This window comes from Carcharhinus amblyrhynchos, chromosome 17 (genome assembly GCF_965287045.1).
Source record: "Carcharhinus amblyrhynchos chromosome 17, sCarAmb.v2.hapA, whole genome shotgun sequence".
NCBI lineage: Eukaryota > Metazoa > Chordata > Chondrichthyes > Carcharhiniformes > Carcharhinidae > Carcharhinus > Carcharhinus amblyrhynchos.
The window spans coordinates 37,642,072-37,665,403 of record NC_137340.1 but is presented as its reverse complement, the minus strand read 5'-3'; the positions used below and the strand labels follow the sequence as shown (position 1 = coordinate 37,665,403).

The 23,332-nt window shown below is 41.6% G+C and overlaps 1 protein-coding gene across 2 annotated transcripts in view; it reads left to right on the top strand.

Moving 5' to 3' along the window:
* gfra1b (gdnf family receptor alpha 1b) overlaps positions 1–23,332 on the top strand; it is a 202,860-nt gene that overhangs the window by 167,151 nt on the left and 12,377 nt on the right. For both annotated transcript variants that reach the window (XM_080205298.1, XM_080205299.1), the window contains 3 exons: positions 12,799–12,908; positions 15,612–15,746; positions 18,404–18,591. In XM_080205298.1, coding sequence (XP_080061424.1) covers positions 12,799–12,908; positions 15,612–15,746; positions 18,404–18,591 — 433 coding nt within the window. The remainder of the gene's footprint in view (positions 1–12,798; positions 12,909–15,611; positions 15,747–18,403; positions 18,592–23,332) is intronic.

The following is a 23,332-nucleotide window of genomic DNA, read 5'->3' as shown; positions in this document are numbered from 1 at the left end:
TCACAATCTATTCCATGTGCAGAGGCTTCTTTAGATATTCACTCTCCTGCTTCAAGGAATTCCCCTGTGATTAGGGGATCAAAGTAGAGTAGATTGAGTTAATCTGAATGCAGTTGATTTGGGTACCAAGTCCATTTGCCATGTAAACAGAACTAATGTAGTCATGTTAGTGCTCTGACAAGCCTTTGTTGAGCCTAACCATAGACTTGGTCTATATTGTAACACATCAAACTGCTACTATAAGAATTGAAATACACATTATTGAGGAAGGAAATTATATTTCTGCAAGTGCTTTTTGCTACAATAAAATGGCTGCACTGTGTATAGAAATGAAGGAAGCATTTGAAAAGTAAATATATTAATTCCTTCATACCATTAGTATGAATGCAATTCAGTATGTGCTCAACCAATGACAAGACCATTAATCGTAAATCAGCCGATATCTTACTTATTAAATTGTGTAATTTGCTTAAACTATAATATGATACAGATGTGCTTTTCATCATTTTAAATCATACCAAATGCACATAATCATGTCCTATATTTCTATTATTTTAATAGCTTATAGTCTCAGCATAAAAACAGTGCTTAATAAAAATACAATTTAGTGGTGCTACAATAGTAAGGTAAAGTCACTGTAATAGAAACATAGAATAGTACAGCACAATACAGGCCCTTTGACCCTCAATGTTGTGCCGAGCTATGTCCAAACCCAAGATCAAGCTATCCCACTCCCTATCTTTCTGGTAATCCGAGATGACCAGAGGCGGTGACTGGTGGTGATTTAACCTGAGGACCGTCGCATCTGAGGTGAGGGGGCAAGGTTGAGAAGGTGGGCTTTCGTGAATAACTTCAGATGGTACAGGAATTGAACTCGCGCTGTTGACATCGCTCTGCATCACTAACCAGTTGTCCAGCCAACTAATATTTAAATATTATAAGCAAGTTTTTTATTTAAACTGTGAGTACAAGTAACATGAATCTCAATTGTATATTACGTTTTGCTAACAATGAAATGAACAGAATGTGTTACAACATGTATTTATCACTGTGCTTTACCTCAGGTTGACTGCCCAGTCTCAGGTGGGCTCCTTGAGTTATACCTCATTTGAAGGCAAGAGATATCTAACGTTATCATTACCAGGAACCAACTGGTTGATAGCAGAGTGGTATTTAAAGAAAGCTAAGTGTTTGGGGTTGATTTTAACCTGAAGCCAGTTTCAGATTGGTGAGGGGCATTGCAGGCATGTAGAAGACACACTGACTGGTCTAGATTTCAGGCCTAGATGGGAAGCCAATTGGGGCCAGTGGGGCTTGCCACAAGAAATCCAAATGCCTTCACACCCAGCGGGAATCCTATTTTTAGTCCTGACGCCCAATTCAGTGGGCAGTTGGCATTCCAGCCATCAGTGAACAGGGCCAGTGAATCCCTCCTGTTGATCATTTTTAGTTCTGGAATGGAAGAAGTGAGGACAAGGCGGGAAATTCTCTTTGCTATGATGGCAAGATGATACCAAAAATAAATTGATGTTCACCTGGCTTTAAGAGGGGTGGCAGAGAAGGTCATTTCTCTGAACATTATCTCAGGACAAGGATGAAAACTCAGGAAATACTTCAACAGCCTGGCAAGAGCAGCAAGGGTAACTACAATTCCTTCTTTGACCATCTCTCTTAAGAAATATGATGACTGACCTCTCTCTCTTTGTTGTGCACCCATTCCATCCAGCATACTGAATAAATTCTGGCCCTTGCATTACATTCTTTTCTGTCGCATGACCTTTCACCCTTCTCTGATGAACCCTTCTTCACTTTACTCCAAGCATTTGCTTTCCATTCAGCATCTTGATTACCTTCTCTCTCTCTCTCTCTCTCTCAGCATGTATACTAGCTGAAACTCCACACATGGTCTGTCTCCTTTCAGCAGTCACTTACTAATTTCTGCCCTCTCTTTTTGCAGGAGAGGATGGCAGAATGCAAAGCACGAAACATAAGACTGCAGGGAGAACACCTGGTATCATAACCCTTCCCATGCTGGAACAGCATGCTTTCAGAATTAGAGGTCTGTCAATAGCTATCTGTATTGCAGATTTCAAAGTACTTATCTGAAGAGGGTGTGTGACTATTAAATATATCTTTTCATACACCTCAAAAAAGCACACATTCAGCTAACCCTTATTGTTAAGTCTATTTCTACTGTTGCTTAGCCTGTCAGTGTCAGTCTAATTTTTGTCTACTTTCTTTTTCCTCTAGGTTCTCCTTGACAGCATAAGCCTCCATAGAACTCATCTCAGAGGGAAAAATCCTTCTAAGGATGCACCTGACGAAGGGGCTAACCCAAAAGCTTGCGAGTATATTATCAAATAAATAGGTTGGACTAAAACCTGGTGTTGTCAGACTTTTTACTGTGTTTACACCAGTCCAACGCCAGCATACCCACATCACGGCACCACCATACACAGAGATTGACCTCCCGGGTCAGTTAGACTGTAGTTACTAAGGTGTGTGCATGTGGTTACAGCGAGTACAAATGAGCAGGGCTGTCCCAGGACACTGCTTGCCAGAGGCGAGGTTTGCTCCCAGCCCTGTTGAAGAGCATGGAGATATGGATTTCAGGAACCCAACAGTGAAAATTACTTCACACCATCAGTTATACAGATTACTAAAAGAGTTACCACGTATGGCTGCACATATAGCCATGTGCAATATGTGTGGTATGGCTCCTGCTCTTTCCAAGACCACAAGAAACTACAAAGGGTCGTGAACGCAGCCCTATCCATCACTCAACCAGCCTCCCACCCATTGACACTGTCTACACTTCCTGCTGACTTGGAAAAGCAGCCAGTATAATTAAGGACCCCACGCACCCCAGACATACTCTCTTCCACCTCCTGTATAGTGCACAAGAAACAATACTTTTCACTGTATGCCAATCCATGTGACAATAATAAATCAAATCAAATCAAAAAGTACAGAGGAGTACTGTTCCAGCTTGCATGTCGTCATCTCACACACCATCATTATATACTCTACTTTGGAGTTTGTGGCCAGGACAACAGATCCTCACAACAGGAATCAATGTTACCAGCCTGGGGAGCTTCAGTGGAAGTTTAAGAAGCTGCCATGGAAATTCTTGGCTTAAATGTACAGAGATTGTCAGGGCTTTCGAGGCATCACTTGCCTACAGTGTGCTCCCAAGTAGGTCAGCAGGATTGACAAGCTTCAACCTCAGAAGCAGTCAAGCAACAGGAGTGGCTCTTGCCACCTCACTGCATATTGGCACCCTAGCCTTCTCCTCAATGAATATCTGCCATAGCTCCATAGAGTGAGTTGTGCCAAACTGCCCTCAGAGCAGTCAAAGGACTATAGTTTTCAGGCAGGACCTCATAGGTTTGAGCACCCTGAAGTCATCAAGTACAAATATTTGAAAGGTCTCAGTGTAAGCAGCAACAACCTACCAGTTCTGCTGAACCAACTCAGGGAGTAGTCAAGCTGGTAAACCATTTTTTAATACTGGCACTGAGAGTTGATAATTGGTGACAAATACATTCAACAAAATTATTATGTTTGGCAATAAATTCATCCATCTTATCATATATGGTACTTTAAGCATCTTTTATTTTTGGGTCTGCATTGCTTAACATTTATATAGAAATTGGCTGAATGGTTTAAATATTTCTAATGCAACTTTCAGGACCTAACAATGGCTGTGAATGCAAAGGATTTCAATGAAACTTGGTACAGAAAGGAATGAATAGATCATCCAGTGGTGCTGTTTGACTAGTTGATTTCTGATCTCTGGCTGCAATGTATTGTGTTTATCCTAATTTTTCTGCTCTCCCCCAAGCCCATCTCCCTTCTGCCTTCATTCAATTCTTCTTGCTGCCTCCAAAAACAAAATCTTCTAAATTGCTGTGCTGTACAGTATGCAGCACACAACAATTATATGGCAATGGTGTGTAACCCTCAAACCTGTCCGGCCATCTGAATTTTTGCTTCATTAGCACAATAATGACATTCTGAGCTGACCCGTGGCTGTGATTATATGATTCTTTGTCTTTTGGCTAAGATCAAGGCAGGATTTTGCAACCTCGCTATTCTTGAAACTGTGAAATCTCACCTGAAGTTAATGGACTTTCCCATGCTCCGCCTCTCACCAGTTCTGATTCCCATAGTGGGCGGGCCAGTAAAATTCCTGCCCAAGTGTAGGATCAAGTGTGAGATCAGGTGCAATTTTTTTATCTGTTTGGATCTGGTATGTCTTTTTTGTGGGGATGATGAATTGTATTCAATTTGAATTGATTTTGAAAGCAAGCAACGAGATGGATTTAGAGTTGCCCTGTCCACTCTGTGCATTGGCTTTGTAACTCAGAGCAAGAAATTCAATTTTTGTTTAATTATACTTGAGGATGGCACAGTAGCACGCATTGCTGCTTCACAGCGCCAGGGACCCAAGTTCAATTCCCAGCTTCGGTCACTATCTGAGTGGAGTTTGCACCTTCTCCCCGTGTCAGCATGGGTTTCCTTCGGGTGCTCCGGTTTCCTCCCACAGTCCAAAAGACACATTGGTCAGGTGTATTGGCTATGCTAAATTCTCCTTCAGTGTACCCAAACGGGTGCCAGAGGGTGGCAACTAGGGGATTTTCACAGTAACTTCATTGCAGTGTTAATGTAAGCCTACTTGTAAGATGAATAAATAAACTTACACTTAGTTATTCAGCCATGATTAGGTTGTGGAGAAGTGTCACCAGCCATTTGCGTAAGGGGTAGTCCTTGTCGATAAACAATAATCCTATTACTTTCCTGTAATGATGGAATAGTGGGGTGATAGATAAGTGTCTTAGGATGTACAATTTTATGACTCCATGGGCAGAATTCTTCAGCTGGCGGGGTTTCCTACGCCTCCACCTGTAGCATCAGTGGGAAACTCATCCCCATTGATCACAGCAACTCCACGGCTATTTAATGCTCCAAGTGATTTATGTTGTCTGCTTATTCAATAGGTCTCACAAGAGGTTCTAAGTCTTGTATGGTTAATATAGAAGATAGGGGCTAAAGGAGGCCACTCAGCCCTTTCGAGCCTGATCTGCTATTCATCACAATCATCGCTAATTGTCCAATTCAATATCCTAATCCTGCTTTCTCCTCATAACCTTTGATCCCGTTCACCCCAAGTGCTATATCCAGCTGTCTCTTGAGTAAATTCAATGTTTTGGCATCAACTACTCCCTGTTGTCATGAAGTCGCCACCAAAAAGACTGGCTAGATACACACCCAAAAAGGGCAAGAACCTCATTTTAATATGTCTGATTAAATTTTTATTTAATTATCAGCCCCTCTTCCCCCCTCATCTCATTTTGAAACCTCAGCAATGTGACATCACATCGACGAGGTTTGCCCAGACATGAACCTTTTGTGGGGATCCATCGAGGGGTGCAAAGGTGAATATAGTCCCCAGGGGAGAAGGAGATGCTCGGGCATTGTCCACTGGCACTGTCCTGGCACAGCTTGGCACTGCCATGTTGACACAGTGCCAATCTGACAGTGCCATTCTGGCAGTGCTAACATGCCAGTGCCAACATGTGCCAAGAGGCAGTGTTGGGGCAGACGCTAGTGGGAGCCTCATGGGGGAGTGATGCCTCAGTGGGCTCGCTTTGCAGTTTGGCTTTTCTCATGACACTGTATTCTTCCGTGTGTCTCCATGCCTCACTGAGGCAAGCTCTGCTAAGTTGATGGTCACTAGCTCCTTGCACCAGTATTGTTTTGGAGTTTTATATGTTGGCTGGAAGTTGCAGTGTTTGTGGCATGGTGTTTTCAGGTTGTGTGACAGCAACACGTGGACCCTGGGGTTGAAGCTCATTCTTTAGTTCCTGGTCATTTTCCTGTGTATCTTCCATTGAGGTACAGTGTTGATTACCTGAATATTTGGCGAGTCTGACCGAAGAGGAGCTTCTGCTGCCTGCAAAGAAATTGGATTAACCAGCTGTGCAGAGTGAAGACAGTTCAGAGTTGAAGCTCCATTCAAGAGCTTCTTTACTGGTGAGCTTCTCATGACCATGTAATTGATGACAAAGATGGTCTTAATATCTTTTGCCAATTTAAGGTTAAGAGCAACACTGGCATCTCTGCTTGAGAGAGGAAAAGACTGGTTTTGAATATCCCTTTGTTGCCATACCTTCATGGTTTTAGGATCATCCAAATGACTGAAGTGCTATCTCCTCAAGATCTACAGTGTGGTGGGCCTGTCCAGTGTAACCAGAAGACTCTAAGACACAGTTTCTCATCTGAGAGGACTGTAACATTGGTTGCCCTGTCCAATTTGAAGTTGGTGAACTAGCTGTTTACTGAGACTTCCATATTTCAAAAAGAAAATCCAGGAACATTGACCCAAGAAGAATGGTTGACTTTCTTCCTGGTGTGGTACTTGAATCTCATGGGTTGTCTTGGGATCATCCACGATTCTGGGAGCCTTAGCTTTGCACAGCGTTCCAGAATGGCTCAGCCAATTACAGTTGAAACACTGCACTGAGATTGCTGTCGCCTGTGAGGTTGTTTGGCTCCACAGCACTGACATGGTCACCCCCTCTCTTCCCTGCAATCCCTGAGCATTTTCAGCCGTTTTGCAATCAATTCCCTGTTCAGTAGGGTGAGGGTAAGGGAGTGGAGGGTGTTAATGGAGAACCAGTGGAGGAAGAGAGCACCTGAGAGGGAGCAGACCTTGGTAGCCGGTGTCCAATATGGAAAGGGGGCCTTAGGTACCACCCCATTGCCCCCAAGGCCCAAGACCAGCTGGGCTTTCCCCATGCTCCTGAACTCCTCAATCCAACTTCATAATTGAGGTTGAGCAGGAAGTGGCCCTAAGTGATGATTAAGTTGGCACTTAAGAGCCTCAATTGGGAAGTAGGGTGGTGGTAAGGCCAATGAGGGAACTGAAAGAACAAATGAAAATAAATATTATAAAGGCATTGTAACCAGAAACAGCAGTGAATTATAATGGTGAATTATATTTAATAAATGCTGACTTTGGTTATGTTGTGTTATTTCACCATCCTGTCATTTCTAAACCTGTCACTTTCTAAACCTGATAGTGTGTACATGATATTGAAAAGGAATAACATATCTAGTCAGCCATGCTCGACTCAAATTTCATCTCATGTCAGCTGATTTCTGAACATATTAGTGAAATAATGAACTACCCAAAGTATCCAATCCTTCTGGTTGAAGGTGATTTATGTGGAGTCAAGTGATACCCAGAGGGAAGAAAACCAAAAAACGCATTAATTAAAGATGTAGCTCTGCGCAGTTGTTATTCTTTGTTTGTATAATGAATTCACTGACCTCTTAGATATAAAACATTGGAAATGAACTGACATCTTGGTAGCAGTGTAACCTTCTTTCAGTTCACCTACAATGATAAAGGCTTAATTAATTTCCAAGATTGAATGGTCTTTATAACTTGCAGGTCTTTCAGAATGAAGAGGCTATAATTTTTATTCCTTATACTATAGGTTAATTTAAAATCAATAATTCATTTTTATTGCACACATAATGATTGATTAGCACTGAGCTAGTTAGATGTCATAGAGAGCACCAATACATTTCTGCTAGCTTTGTTTTATCTAATTGGTCCTTGTAGTCCACTTTGATATATGAGCAATAGGGTAGGCAGTGTGCACTTTTTGACAAATAATTGATGTAAAATGAAACTAGAAGACAGCAGCATTCAAAATTCCATTGGTAGTGCTCTGCTATTACAGAGTTGTCTTAGTGAAATCCATTCCTTGATTAGGAATGATATTTCATGTGCATGTCTAACATTTCTTAACTCAGTGCTAAGAAATGGCATTTGTAAAAATAGGGGTAATTTATATAACTGTTGCTTTAAGTCATTATATCCATTAGGCTTGACAATGAAGACACTTTCTGACCCCATTACTAGGGATCATGTCACAGTTACCCTTTCAGAATCCACCACATTTAAACTACAATAAATAATGCACGAGCTGAGAAATCATTCAGCAAACCTGCCATCTTACGAACAAAGTGGGTACGCAAATGTGACAATACCCGAGCAGTAGTTAAACATACCATTTTATTAAAAATACACTGCTCTCTGCTAAGGTAAAACAACTCACAGTTATACAACATCTTAAATGTAAGAAAATGTCCCAAAGTACTTCACAGGAGCATTAATCAAACAAAATTTGATACTGAGCCACAAAAAGAAATATTACAGCAGGTAACCAAAAGCTTGGACAGAAGGTCAATTTTAAAGAGTGTCTTAAAGGCAAAGTAGAGAAGTTTAAGGAGGGAACTGCAGAACTTTGGGCTTCTGCAGCTGAGTTCATGACTGCCAAGGCTCGAACAAGTAAAATTGGGGATGGGTCTGAGGACAAAGCTGGAGCAGATACCTTGGAGGTATGGCACCACATTGCTATCATTCATGGGAACAAGAAACTTATCCATCAGAACTTACACGTGAAACATCGATCCAGAGGTTGGAGTGTGCCACACTATCAGGAGGCACCAAAAGGTGTGATGTATCAGACACCGTCATTTCACCTCAGAAGTGTGCAGCTTGCTACATTAGTAAAGACTCCAACATGGATGTTCAAGTGTACTCAAAACATACGCAAATGTGGGGTCTAATGCCAATTTTAGACTTCTTTAAATAATCAGTTTATGACTGACTGCAGCATGGGCTGTAAATGCTGCCTTCAATATTCTCAGACATGTAGTAGCCAAAGTAATAACCTTCAAAGGGACCACTGGAGCTCATCATCAGAAAGGTATGTTCTAATACTTTTTACATACCTTCTTGAAGAGCTGGAAGAGCAATAAGTATGAGCTATAATCTTGCACAAATGGTTTATAATAGAGTTTATATCAACATTCATTTGTTCATTTGCCTATTTATCCTTCCAGTCCAATGGTTTACTTTTTTATCCTCTGCTTTCTATCTTGTTGTTGATCTTTTCCAACACATTAATTAGCTGCTCTCGTGCACTTTACTCAGGTTTGAGAATTGATTTCCTCTTGTTAAAGCTCAAGTGGTTTCTTTGGAAGGGAAAACTGAACAGAAGTGTTCTCATAACAGGTTTTGGCCACCAAGCAAAGTCATTTATCAAAATGTTTTCTGGTCATGTGTTGCCTGTTAGCTGTCCTGCAATATAAAGCCAATATTTTCTTAGCCAGTGTGTAAGAAAAAGCTCCTTACATGCAGTCAAAAATTATTGAAATTTTCTATCCATTTCCAGTTCCATCAAACACTATTTTTATTCAGTTTGGTTCATTACTTTGTATTATACGGCAACGGAAAGTTTCGGCACAATTACAATCTAGCCCATCTAGTATGAATGGGATGGGTTCAGATTGGATATCCATTTTAGGTATTGCCCCAATGAAGTAGTGTATCAAATTTGGCACACAAATTGGGCAACCAATCCAACCCAGCTCTGTTCCTGACAGATTGGGTTAAGATTAGGTGATAAATAATAAATTATTTTGGATCCCTGGTTTATCACACAGCATAAGAATGCATTTTTATTCTTTCATGGGATATGACAAAGCCAACATTTGTTGCTCATTCCCGAATATCATTGAAACGAGTGCCTGTTCGGCTATTTCAGAGGGCAGTTTAAGAGTCAGCCACGTTACTTAGGATCTGGACTCACATGTCGGCAAATGAGGTAATGACGATAGATTCCATTCCATGAAGATCATTTGTGAACTGGATAGGTTTTTATGACAATCGACAATAGTTTCATGGTCACTGTTACTGAGAGTAGCTTTCAATTTCAGAAAGAATTTAAATTCTACCACTTGCCATGATGGAGTTTGAACCTCAGCTCATCTGTTGCTGAAACCCACATGTACATTTTTATTCCCCTCAGGCATGACTATTCCAGTGTTCTTCTAGCCAGTCTCATCTTCTACCCTCCATAATCCTGAGCTCATCCAAAGCTTTGTTGCCTCTATCCCAGCAAGCACTAAATCTGATTCATCTAACACGCTTGCGCTTGCTAACTGATAACTTTCGTGCTACCCTCACACCTCAATTTTAAAATTTTCATCCTAAGGTTCGAGTTCCTTCATGACCTCACCCTCCCTATCTTCTCCAGCCTTAAAAACCTTCTGAGAAGTTAGTGCTAACTCAGTTCAGGTTTTTATATCCATCAACAATTCTGGGGATGGCATCTCCTTCACCTTATAGTTGGCAGCCTTGCTTGCAGCCATCTAAGATCTAAGTCTGGAATTACTACCCTAAACCTGTTTCTCCACCTCTTCTATGTTTAAGACCCTCTTAAAACCTACCTCTCAGAACAAACTTTTTGTCACATAATATCTCCTTGGTATCAATTTTTGCCCAACACCATTTTTGTCAGATGTCTTATGCTTTACCAAGTAAAGGTCCTGTATAAATTTAAGTTGTTACAAACTTGAATTACCATGTGAAAGCACGGAGAAAAGGTTAGGCAAGAATAAGGAGAGAAGGAAACATTTGTTCTTTTTTCTTATTCATTCATAGGATGTGGGTGTTGCAAAGCCAGCATTTAATGTCCATCCCTAGTTGCTGTTGAGAAGGTAGTGATGAGTTACCATCTTAAGTAGCCTTAGTGAGGGTGCTCCAGGATTTTTACCCAGCAATGATGAAAAAAAAGCACTGTATTTTCAAATCAGGATGGAGTGCGACTTACAGGTGGTGTCCACTGTCCTTGTTTTTCCAGCTGGTTGTTCGGATGCTTGCTCAGACAGTTGGTGCAGACTCGATGGGCTGAATAGCCTGCTTCTGCACTGTAGGCAGTCTCTGATTTCCAACCTGCCCTGTTACTTTAAGGTCACTGCTCAGTATTCCCCACAACAATTTGCATCTACACAGCACTTTTAACATGGTAAATTGTCCCAAGGCTTTTCACAGAAGTGCTATCATTATGATATCTAGTCATAAAAGGTGACAATAGTTAATCAAAAGCTCGGTCAAAGAGGAAGATTTTAACAAGCATCTTAAAGGAGGTGAGAAAGGATATTTCTCATGACAATTAGACCAATAAGTTCAAAGACAAGTAAGAATTTAATTGCTTTCTGATGAGGTACATTTTCAGATTACCTGTACTTATAAATGTCAACTCCAGGTCATGCAAAAACATAATGCCTTCCTTCTCCCATTTTTTATATTTATGACTTATTGAAGTGTGAATCCTAACATATGGCAAATACTCTGAAGGTCTTTATATAAATAGATAAATCAGTTAATTAGTTCTCAGTTGAGAGTTTAATAGTTTTCAGTAATTTCAGTTATAAAACATTTATTTAAACCATAAAAGCCATTACTTTCTAAATAACCTTAGATTTGCGCTATGAAGCTGCACAGCTTATACCAACATCATATTATAGAGAGAATGAGGACGAAAGAGATGCTGGCCCTAATGTTTATGGGAAGGCAAGGTAATGCAGTTGAGGGGGCATTTTCTGGAAAGCTTAGAAATGTGGAGGTCCACATTATCATTTTTAATTCAGTTTCCCATGTGGCAGCCAGCTAGAATGATAGATTGACAGAAAAGCCTGCAACAGATGACCTCAACCAGGGATCTATGGGGATGGTCCAGTGACACAGTGGTTGTCTCACTATTGTCTCACAGCACCAGGAACACGGGTTCAATTCCGGCCTCAGGTGACCGTGTGGAGTTTGCACTTTTGCCCATGCCTGTGTAGGTTTCCTCTGGGTACACCAGTTTCCTCCCACGCTCCAAAGACGTGAGGGTTAGGTTGATTGGCCATGCTAAATTGACGCTGGTGTCAGGGGGATTGGCAGGATAAATGTGTAGGGTTACAGGAATAGGGCCTGGGTGGGATTGTGGTGGGTGCAGACTCGATGAGCCAAATAGCCTCCTTTTGCACTGTAGGGGTTCTATGATCTTATGAAGTGGAAAGAATTGTGGCTTAGACTACAGAAATCAGGAGGCATTTAGACAGGGATTGGGGCTTGTGGGGGTTGGTGGTGGTTGGTGGCCGTTGGTGGCCAATCATAATGGAGATGCCACAACTGGCATAAGCTTTGCCTGAGGATCAGAGGGAGACTTGATATTCTAGCTCACAAGTAGTGCTGGAAAAATATTTACTGTCTTGAAGCAACTGCAACACCGTTACCCCACCACCCCACCCTCCTCAATCACCCCAGCCACCACCACCTTGCGCTACCACCACCACCTCCCACCCCTCCCCACCCTCCCTTTAGCTGCCGGTTTTCCCAAACCCAAGTATTAAGTTTGAATCAGACTTTCAAATGTGCTGTGGAGACCTGATTTAGGATTTAAATAATATAATAAAATGTCCTGGCTTTAGAGACCAGAATTTGGACATGCCTTGCAACCTACCACTATAAAAGAGGGGGCAGGATCACAGGTTGGATATCACAATTTTTAATTCTTAAATCTCCATTTTTTCCATCCTGTCATAGGGTGGGTGATGAATATTAACATCTCCGTATATATTTTTGTAAAAATGTTGGCTGGAATTTTTCAGCTGATTATGCCACTATTACATGCGAGGACGGACCAGAGAATCCCACTGGCGTGAACACCTGGAGAATTCCAGCCTGTTGTTTCTGTATTAGAGAGAGAAAACATAGATGCAAATGTATTGAAAAGTGAATCTCACTGGAAAGGTATTTTGAATAACACAAGAAGAAATTGTATATTCAATTTCCAATGCAGTTGTCCCACAGCAAAATAAAACTTCTCTCGTTTTCCTGCTAATGTACTAAGGTAATGACTTGTTTTGTTTGCTTTTGTCTCTTAATAGGTCACGGCTTGCAGATTTCATCACAAACTGTCAGCCAGAACCTCGTTTGACAAGTGGCTGTTTAAGGCAGAACTATGCAGCCTGCTTACTTGCTTATTCCGGACTCATAGGTGAGCTTTAGCAGTGAAGGGACACTTCCCTGCACAGAGTCACGGGGCTTTGGAATTCATTCCCAGGGTTAGTGAATGAAGCAGAAACAATATCAATGTTCATCATCAGATTGGATAAGCGGATAAAAGAAGCGTATTTGCAGAACTATGTGATAAGCATGACATAGAATTATATGAAGGCTACAACATAGAAACAGTCCAGTCCACACTGCTGATACTACTTCACATGAACATTTGGGCACCCCCTCTTTATCTAACTGTATAGGCATTTAATTCTTTTGTACAATATCTAGCTTCCCCTTTTGTATTTATGCTATTAGTCTCAACTAATCCCATGGTCTCATCATGTTACGAGTAAAAAAAAAGTTTTCTTTAATGCTCTGTTGAAATATATTAGTGACAATGTTATATTGAGGCTGACACATAAAATTTTTCGTGGTGGTGGGAGGGTGGGGAGGGGATAGGATGCTAGGTGCAGGTGGCTGACTTCTTCCCACTACCATGCTATTTTGTCAGTGACAAGATTGGTGGCAGATGAGCTGTCAGCTAAGAACTCAATTAATCAGGCAGTTCGGGGCCTTTACCAACTTCTGTTAATGTTTTCCATTGTCAGAACATCCATCACCATGGAGGGAAACTGCCAGGTAAAACGTAGTGATTTTCCATTGGGTTCTATCAGGGCATCCTACATTTTGGGCATTCTATGGTTCATAAAGGGCCCCCCTCAGTGAGAATGACTGCCCCCTGGGCAAAGGCACCATCTACCCTCATCACCCTTCCCCAAGCCTTTCTGGGGCCTCACTGCCTGGCCCTTGCACCCAAAAACTTCAATTTATTTATTAGTGTCACAAGTAAGCTTGCATCAACACTGCAATGATGTTACTGTGAAAATCCCTGACTTGCCACACTCCAGCACCAGTTCGGATACACTGAGGGAGAATTTAACATGGTCAATGCACCTAACCAATACGTCTTTCAGACTGTGGGAGGAAACCGGAGCACCCGCAGGAAACCCACGCGGACGCAGAGGAAATGTGCGAACACCACACAGACAGTGACCCTAGCCGGGAATCGAACCTGGGTCCCTCCGCTGTGAGGTAGCAATGTTAATCACTGTGCCACAGTGCTGCCCCATTTATCAGACTTTAGGGTGCATGACCATCAGTGCATCCTCTTCCCTTGGTTGCAGCCTCAGCAGTGGCCATTTTTTGATTATTCTTTCATGGGATGTAGGCATCACTGGCTAGGCCAGTATTTATTGCCTCACCAATTGCTGTTGAGAAGGTGGTGAGTTACCTTTTCAAATGGCTGCATTCTGCGTGGTATAGGTTCACCCACAATATTATTAAGAGTTCTAGGATTTTGGCCTAATGACAGTGAAGGAACAGTGATATATTTCCAAGTCAGGTTGGTGTGTGGCTTGGAGGGGAACCTACAAATGGTAGTGTTCCTAAGTGTCTGCTGCCCTTGTCCTTAGAGATGGTAGTGGCCGCAGGTTTAGAAGGTGCTGCCAAAAGAGTCTTGGTGAGCTCCTGCAGTGCATGTTGTAGATGGTACACATTGCTGCCACTGGGCATTGGTGGTGGAAGATGGTAAATGAGATGCTAATCATGTTGGCTGCTTTGTTCTGCAAAATGTTGAGCTTATTGAGTGTTATTGGTGCTGCATTCATCCAGACAAATGGATAGTATTCCATCATACTCCTGACTGTTGTCTTTAGATTGTAGACACCAAGAGGTGAGTCATTTGCAACAGAATTCCAAGCCTCTGACCTGCTCTTGTAACCAATATATTTATACAGCTGGTCCAGTTCAGTTTTCAGTAGCCTCAAGAATATTGATAGTGGCAGGGATTCAGCAATGGCAATGTTATTGAATATCCTGGGAGAGGGGTTAGATCCTCTCTTGTTAGACGTGGTCATTGCTAGCCACTTGCGTAGCATGAATATTGCTCACCAGCATCAGGTGCATCCTGAATGGAATTATGAATGTTATCCAGTCTTACTGCATACGGGCACGAACAAGCTTCATTATCTGTTCCATTGACTTGCAGTATCACTGCTGAGACTACTGGTTTGGCAGTTCTCTTACTGGGTTGGCAGCTCTTGGGCTGGGCTTCCATCTTTAATAAGACATCAGCCCCAGAGACTGCCACCTAAATGGCTGCCACCAGCAAAATATGGCATTGGGTCCTGCTGCCTGCTGACGTGGGTGGCCTCACTTCTGATTTTGATCCAGGACTCTGTCACCTCTGCAAGATCCAGCCAGTTGTCTTTGCAACTATCTCATCACTGAGTGAGAAGTGGGTAAATACAATTGGAACTATTTTCCCACCGACAAAGTAAACACCAAAGTGAGCTGGTTCCACCGAATGGCCTGTTTGCATGATGTAACTTGTACAATTCAAGTCGACGTTAGACTTTGCTTATACTTTCAACATAAAACATTATTGAATAACAATCCTGGAGAAATGGCTTATCCAATTTTCCATCAAGCTGCCTTTTATCTTGCTTGGCTCTATTGATGCTTGACTCTGAAAACGACAACCAGTAATGGGTGAGCAATTCCTTGTTATTTCTGAGCATTATATTTCCTTTCTAGTAACTGTGATGTGACAGCCAAAGTGTTTTATCTGAGAATATATAACAGTTTGTGTTTGGTTAAATGAATGATCATTAAATTTGATCTTGGCTTCTCTTGACAGGAACTGTCATCACCCCAAACTATATTGATTCCACTGGCATCAGTGTGGCACCATGGTGTACTTGTATTGGAAGCGGAAACCAAAAGGAGGAGTGTGATGAATTCCACAATTTCTTCAAGGACAACAGATGCTTCAGTAAGTTCAGCAATCCACAACAGTGAGATTTATAGATATTGTGAAAGTAGTAATTGTGTTCAATTTCAGCATTATGCTGTTGTTTAGCATATGCAGTGACACATCATGCACATATATTGTACTATCTACACATTGGAAAGTACTATAACTGTTCAGATCTTCTCAATAGAACTGCTTCGCTGGACTCTGTCCTTTAAGAGCTTAGCCCCTCAAACATATAGTTCAGAATAACAATGAGACCAGCTATTCAATAATCTATACTCTAATGTAATCACCTAACATACACAAACCCAGAATCAGAACAGTAATGTACATAGCTATTAGATTTACGTACATATCAATTCCATATATATCAAAATAACTACAATTCATGATTTCAGTGAAATTTAATTGCTCTCAAATAATTCTCAATCATTAAGCAAGGTATCAAAAATATGAAGGGGGCAATTCTCCCAGCCCGTAGCGCTGCTCCAGCAGTGCAGCGGGTAGGGAGACATCAGCAGCAGCCATTTCGCAGGCTTCCCGCTGGGCACCAATGCCTCCACGCATCTCCCAGGCAAAGTTTTTTGACATAGTTAAAAATCGGCGCGGAGCTGATTATTATTTGGAAATGTCATAGTAATGGGCATTTCCATGTGATTAGCGGGCCCAAGGCGGAATTCACTGGGCTCAATAGCATCTCCCCCACCAGTGGGGTTTACTACTGTTCCCCACTAATGGATATGGACTGTCGGAGGGTAGATCGGGGCTGGCAGGGAGGTGGGGGGATGTGGGGGAGACATCAGGGCTGGTCATCAGGAAGGGGGTATAGGGTTGGGACAGTCCAGAGTAGAGCGGGGGATTGGGGAGATCGGGGCTGGCCCAGGGAAGTGCAGGAGACCAGCAATCAGGAAGTTGGAGGGGGTCAGAAGGCCAGCAATGGGGCTGGCCAACAATCTGGAGGCCGTCAATGTGGGGCACTATTGCACATGCACTGATCACTGACAGGTCAGTGCATACACAGGGGCCTGCTCAGTGCTATGCTGCTGGCCTCTCGAGTGAGAATAGGCCTCACCCCCAGCTTTCCAGAGTGAATCAAGTTAGGGCATTCTGTGATGCCCAGTGTGTTGGAGGTTCATTCTGGAAATCACACTAAGCAAACTGGTGGAATTTATTCCCATTTTCTCGCACATCAGGAACTTAGAATGTTCTAGGGAGAATCCTGGCCTATATTGTTGACTTTTTAAATTTCGTTTTGGACTTTTTTGTACAAATATGAATCCCTCCTTTGAGACCATAAGATCATAATTTTTAGGAGCAGAATTGACCATTCATCCAATCAAGTCTGTTCTGCCATTCAATCATGGCTGATATGTTTCTCAACCCTATACTTCTGCCTTTTCCCCGTAACCTTTCATCCCCTCACTAATCAAGAGCCTATCTATCTCTGTCTTAAATGCACCAATGATTTAGCCTTCACAAGCTTTGTGACAATGAATTCCATAGATTTACCAACCTCTGGCTGAAGAAATTCCTCCTTACCTTGGTTCTAAAGGGTCGTCGTCCCTTTGCTCTGAGGTTGTGCCCTTGGGTCCCAGAGTCTCTTGCAAATGGAAACATCTTTTGGTCAATGAATGGATGCATGAATAATGAATACAGAGTCAAAGAGTGAGATTGTCTGGTTGTTTACACCAGTGGAATCTTCCAATCCCGCTAGCAGTTCACCCCTGCCACCAGTTTCCTGGCAGCATGGGGTGGATTCAATGGGAAATCTCATTGACAGTCGCTGGACTAGAAGATCCTGTTGCCGTCCAAAGGTGGGCCGTCTCCCATCATCAAGAAACACACCATGGGGAGGCCAGAGAATCTCGCCCATACAGTCAGGAAGGTCCCAATTCTGATCCCTGATTTATGTTGGTGGTGATATGCTGCTATTGATTTCAGTATTCCTGTGTTAGACAGATCAAGAATAGTCCAGTAATTGTACTACTATCATTGTCCAGTGTCTTGTTGGAAAGTATGAGTGTATGACCATGGGATGGGAGAAGGCTGCAATGGTTGACTATGATACAAATAATAACTGTTTGGGTGAGATATTGGAGGTTTGTTAATAACATTCCAAACAATTACATTCGCAATATCTTCATTGGTGAGAAAAATGAAATGTAATTCACCTCTAATCCTGTCTGGTACTTACAGTTGAGGGAGGAATGGGAAATTTTGGGGTGGGGGTGCGGCAAAGATAAACAATACAAAGGATGCCAAGACTGTCGCTGTCTTATCAATATTTTATGGAACAGCATCAGTAATTTGGTGAAGTCTATACTTAATAAAATATACCTAAATTGTTAAAGTGATATAGGCCGAAATTCTCTGACCATTTATGCCGGCAGGATTCACCAGTCCAGCCAGCAGCATATCCCACGCCTGTGGGTTTCCTGCCGGCATGGGGTAACATCAATGGAAATCCAGAGAATCTCGCCATTAGCAAACAACGTACCTCTCGCCAGCAGGAAACACTTGGCTGGAAGGCTGGAGAATCTCACCCAATTGTCTTTATATTTTAATTTGCTTAATTCAAATAAATGCTACTTTTAGGACACTTAAAATTTCCCTCTTCTTTCCAAACATTTGTAATTGCATCAGTTTATTTCTTTACTTTTTGTTTAATTCTGCAGAAAATGCCATACAAGCATTTGGTAATGGCACCGATGTGAACGTTTGGCAGTTAATGCCACCTGTACAGACCACAGCATCATCCAAGCAGATCTACACACCCCAGGATAATTCGGAGCCAGTGAGCTATGGCAATGAAATTCACACAGCAGATGATGACAGCATCTTTCCTATATGTGCAAATCTACAGGTAAGGGATTACTAAAACTCTGCAGAAACCTACCAGTGGCCACATGGTTATCAAGGCACGGAGAGGAAATGAGATGCAAAAATGGATTAATTAGCATGAAATGGCATCCTCACATTTATGGCTTAAAACCTTAGAGGTCGAACACAAGACATTAGATGACTTGTCAACTTGTCTTGTCAGATTTAATTGGCAGTTGTATTAGCAATGCAGCTGACATTGTCAAGCTGCACGGATCTGATGCCAACAGATTTATTTTGCTCTTCTGTGTGGAAAGACAAGAAACAAAAATGTTGCTTGATTGCCTGATAACTCTCAGTGCAGCAGACTAATTCAATAGCTGAGACTAGCTGGTTGATGGTAAAACTATTTATTTCTATTCCAGTGCAACAGTTATTGTGAGACTTGACGCTCAATTAAATAAAACATTTACCCTGCCAGATACTCAAAGGCGGCTTTGGACACATTGACTGCCTTCATAGTATTCACAGAAGAAAAGTTGTTCTTTAATAACAACTGGGGGGGGGGCAGCATGGTGGCACAGTGGTTAGCACTGTTGCATCACAGCGCCAGGGACCCGGGTTTGATTCCCAGCTTGGGTCACTGTTTGTGTGGAATTTGCATGTTCTTCCCGTGCCTGCATGGATTTCCTCCAGGTGCTCCAGTTTCCTCCCACATTCTGAAGGACGTGCTGGTTAGGTGCATTGACCAAACAGGTGCCAGAGTGTGGCAACTAGGGGAATTTCAGTAGAACTTCATTGCAGTATTAATGTAAGCCTTACTTGTGATTAATAAATAAACTTTAAAAATACATCATTCTTATAATAGTCAGCAAACAAAAGTAATTCTTTGAACCCCTTAAACTGAAAAGATATGAAAATTAAATTTAGAAATGCTATGTATTCACTATAAAAACATTCACACTTAGTGATATTCAGTTACTTAAGAATTGCAGTATAAATAGTGGTAGCCATGTGTTGTCATCCAAAGAAAAGGTAATTAATATTGGTCTTGAACTATCATTCAATTGAAAACAAAACAGAAAAATAACACTTTATGTTGAATATTCATCAAATTGAAAAGCAACTATGTATATTGAATCTACAATTATGGCTTTAAAACATATCCCAGTAAATTAAAATATTTGTGGGGTCCTTTACAACTGCAATACATTTAATTTGGTGCAAATATTAGCGACTGTTCAGATTCTTTCTACTGCTGAAAAAATAGCAGGTAGAAAAGGAAGATGACTGCCTTTACTTTTTCAAACTAAGATCTAGGTTTGAACCATATTGCTCCAATGGTTTTTACTTTTAAAGGGCCTTTAACACAGCAAGAATGTTTCACAGTATTTCACCAAGTGGGAGATACAGAAATTGGGAGAAAGCTGAAGGCAAGGTCAAAGCGTTAGATGTCAACAGGGACTTACAACTCAATAAGGTTGCAAAGAATGGAGTAAATGGAAACCAGGTAGGTTCTTTACCCAGAGGGTGGTGAGGGATTGGAATGCCCTGCCTGCTGCAGTTGTAGATGCGCCTAGTTTTGGGGCGTTTAAGAGATCCGTGGATAGGTTTATGGATGGAAAGGGATTGGTTTAGGTTAGAGGGTCATTGCTTTTTTAATTGGTCGGCGCAACATCGTGGGCCGAAGGGCCTGTTCTGCGCTGTAATGTTCTATGTTCTATGTTCTAAAATCATGAAGGATTTTTTTAATGATGGTGGAAGATTTTGAACTCAATGTTCTGAGGAATAGGGAGACAATGAAGGTGAGAAAGGACATGAGTGATAGGTGAGTGAAATTAACAGTGAGTAGTCTGGAAGAAGTGGAATTATGTAGGATAGGTCTTGGAAAGCCAATGAGAAAGGTACTGGAGAAGTTGAAGTGGATGGAACAAAGTTATGGTTGAGGGTTTCCAGCAGAACTGGAGTGGAATGAGAATGAAGATATTATTTCTCTTTTTTAAAAGCACTAGGCAACAATAAAAACAATCCATCCATTATCTCAGTGCCAGTTCTTAGAAGGAGGGATCCAACTGGTCACACTACCTTGTTCTATTCCCCCCCATGCCTGAAAACAAGATGGCTGAGTTTGGAATTGAAAGTAAAAAATGTTGATCTTGGGATGATGTAGAATTTCAAGTTCAACTCTTGAGTTTAGTAGGATGTTAGAAGTCTTTCAGCCTGAGTGTGCAATCAAGAAAAGGGATGGGGATAAAAGTTAAAGTTTCTTGGTGAGATCAGACTTGCTAATGTTGCAGGAGGTTTGCAACTTGATATGAGACAGACAAACAATCAAACAGCACAGCAGCAGCCATCGTAGTGATAATAAGGTAACACCAGTGGTCCTGCAATATTTTGTAATCAGTAATAAATAACTACATAATCTTGGATAGGAAAAATAGATAGCTCATGTCAAAATATTTATTTAAAAACAAAGTCTTCAGACTGCTGAACTGAAATAGTTTTCCCTTGAAATTTAAATGGACTGCGAAGCTTGTTGTGCATTGATTGGAATCCAAAATGCACAATTCAGTTGTGCACACAGCAGTGGCAAAAATGCCAATTTCTCATCTCCAGAACAGTAATGTTCAAACATAAAAGCTATCCTCACACTTTCTGCACCACCTCCAACTGATTCTCTGGTTTGTTAAAGTTGGTTTAATGCTGCCGACAGAGTATGATGTGTGGATGCATATTTTCATACGTTTCAGTTAGAGCACTCACAAAATAACAGAAACATGCTTACAAGATCGCTACTGAGACTCCTCAGAAGCTACACAGTACAAGTGAAATATTTACTTAAAACCATATTAAGACTTCTTGTTAAGTACCTATTGAAACAAATGGGAAATGGAATCACGCATTGATAGCAAAAATGACATGACCAGCAAACCGAAAGTGAAATCAAAGAATATTTTAGATAACACAAAATATTATAAAATTACAGGCCTTGATGATTCAAAGAGGATAGGATTCATCAGTTTACATGAGGATTAAAGCAATTTTTTAATTAGAAGCAGGAATGTATTAGTTATTCAGAAGTCTAATCACATGTTGATGCATCTCAAGACTATTTGACATTAAGTTGAAACAAATTGTTCTGACTGTTGTTGTGGTTATAAGTGGAATAATGAGGCACCACTGGGAGAATGCCAGACAATCTTACCTTAAACCTCCCTCAACCCTTGCTTGGAATTCATATTAGCTTTCAATATGCAGGATTCTTCTTTGGGCTTCGAGAACCTGATGTTTGAACCAAATGCAAGAACTCAAGATAGGAGCAGGAGTAGACCATACATCAGGCCAGCTCCAGCATTTAATGTAATCCTGGCTGATCTTTCAATTCTACTTTTCTGCCAACCTGTCACCCTGGTATAGCCAACCTGGGGGAAGTACCAGGGCACTACCCAGTCATTTCTCCAACCTTCTGGGGGCTTCAATAGTCTTTGAGCTCCCCAGCGTGGCCATCATGACTGGTTTCCATTTTTTGAAAACTGTGGTGATTGGTGCTGGGTTCCCTCTGTACCTGGGGGTTGGAGAATCCAGGGAGCAGGGAGAATCCAGTACCTGGGGGTTGGAGAATCCTGATTAGTACCCAGATCACTCACAGCCTTAAATATATTGAGCAATGGAGCATCTGTAAAGAATCCTGCTGATCTTATATAAGCAGATATCTCAAAACACAGAAGGGTAACTTGAAACACCGACTCTTAGTGCTGTATATTTTCAATTTGTTACAACGTAAGGAAAGATATGCAAACCAGGGAGGAACAGTTTAGTCCTGTTGTAATCCATTGATACCCATCATTTATTAACTTAAAAAAAACACAACACGAAACACTATGACAGTGCACTTAACAACAATAATGGCTGTACACACATTGTATCTCATGAAGTTAACCCTTGATCCCAAGCACCTATGTTTCCTGAACTTTGAGAAATGCCCCTTTTTCCAAATGACCTCTAATATTATGTAAGCCAAATCCAGCTTATTGTTACCACCCATAAATTCTCTTCCAGTCTTCCAGGAAAACCTTTCTTCAGTTCAGAGTAGCATTTCTTCTCTTTGAGGTTTTTTAAGACAGCAGCTTATAGCAACATCATTTTAGGAGAGTCTGCTATCTCTAATTGGGTGTGGCTATGGTGGAAACTGCCCCTCTCCTCCTGTTTTCAGTTATCCTGCTATAGATGTACTTTGATGTTATTCTATCTCGATAATCCCATGAGCCAGGCGTTTAACATTTAACATTTGGAGCAAAGTATTTCCTTGGGGGCGAAACCATTTATGATTCTCACCGCCCCTCTACCCCCAGAACCGATGTAATATAGTTCCTGCCCAGCAAGGGCAGAAATCGGAATAGCATGTTTAAATCTTTATTTAAATGTGCTGGCTGGAATTTTCCAATCTTGCCCAAGAATGGGATCCTCTAGTCTGCTGTAGTGAATGGAGACTTGGCTGAACACCAAATTCTCCGTTCTCGCTGGAAGTGGGAGCAGGGCATATGAGACTGGAGAATCCTGATCACTATATCAGCTTTAAACTGGATTCTCCCTGCTTCCTGGATTCTCCAACTCCCAGGTACAGAAGGAACCCAGCACCAATCACCACAGTTTTCAAAAAATGGAAACCAAGCCACGCTGGGCAGCTCAAAGACAATTGAAGCCTGCAGAATGTTGGAGAAATGACTGGGTAGTGCCCTGGTACTTCCCGCAGGTTGGCTATACCAGGGTGACAGATTGGCAGT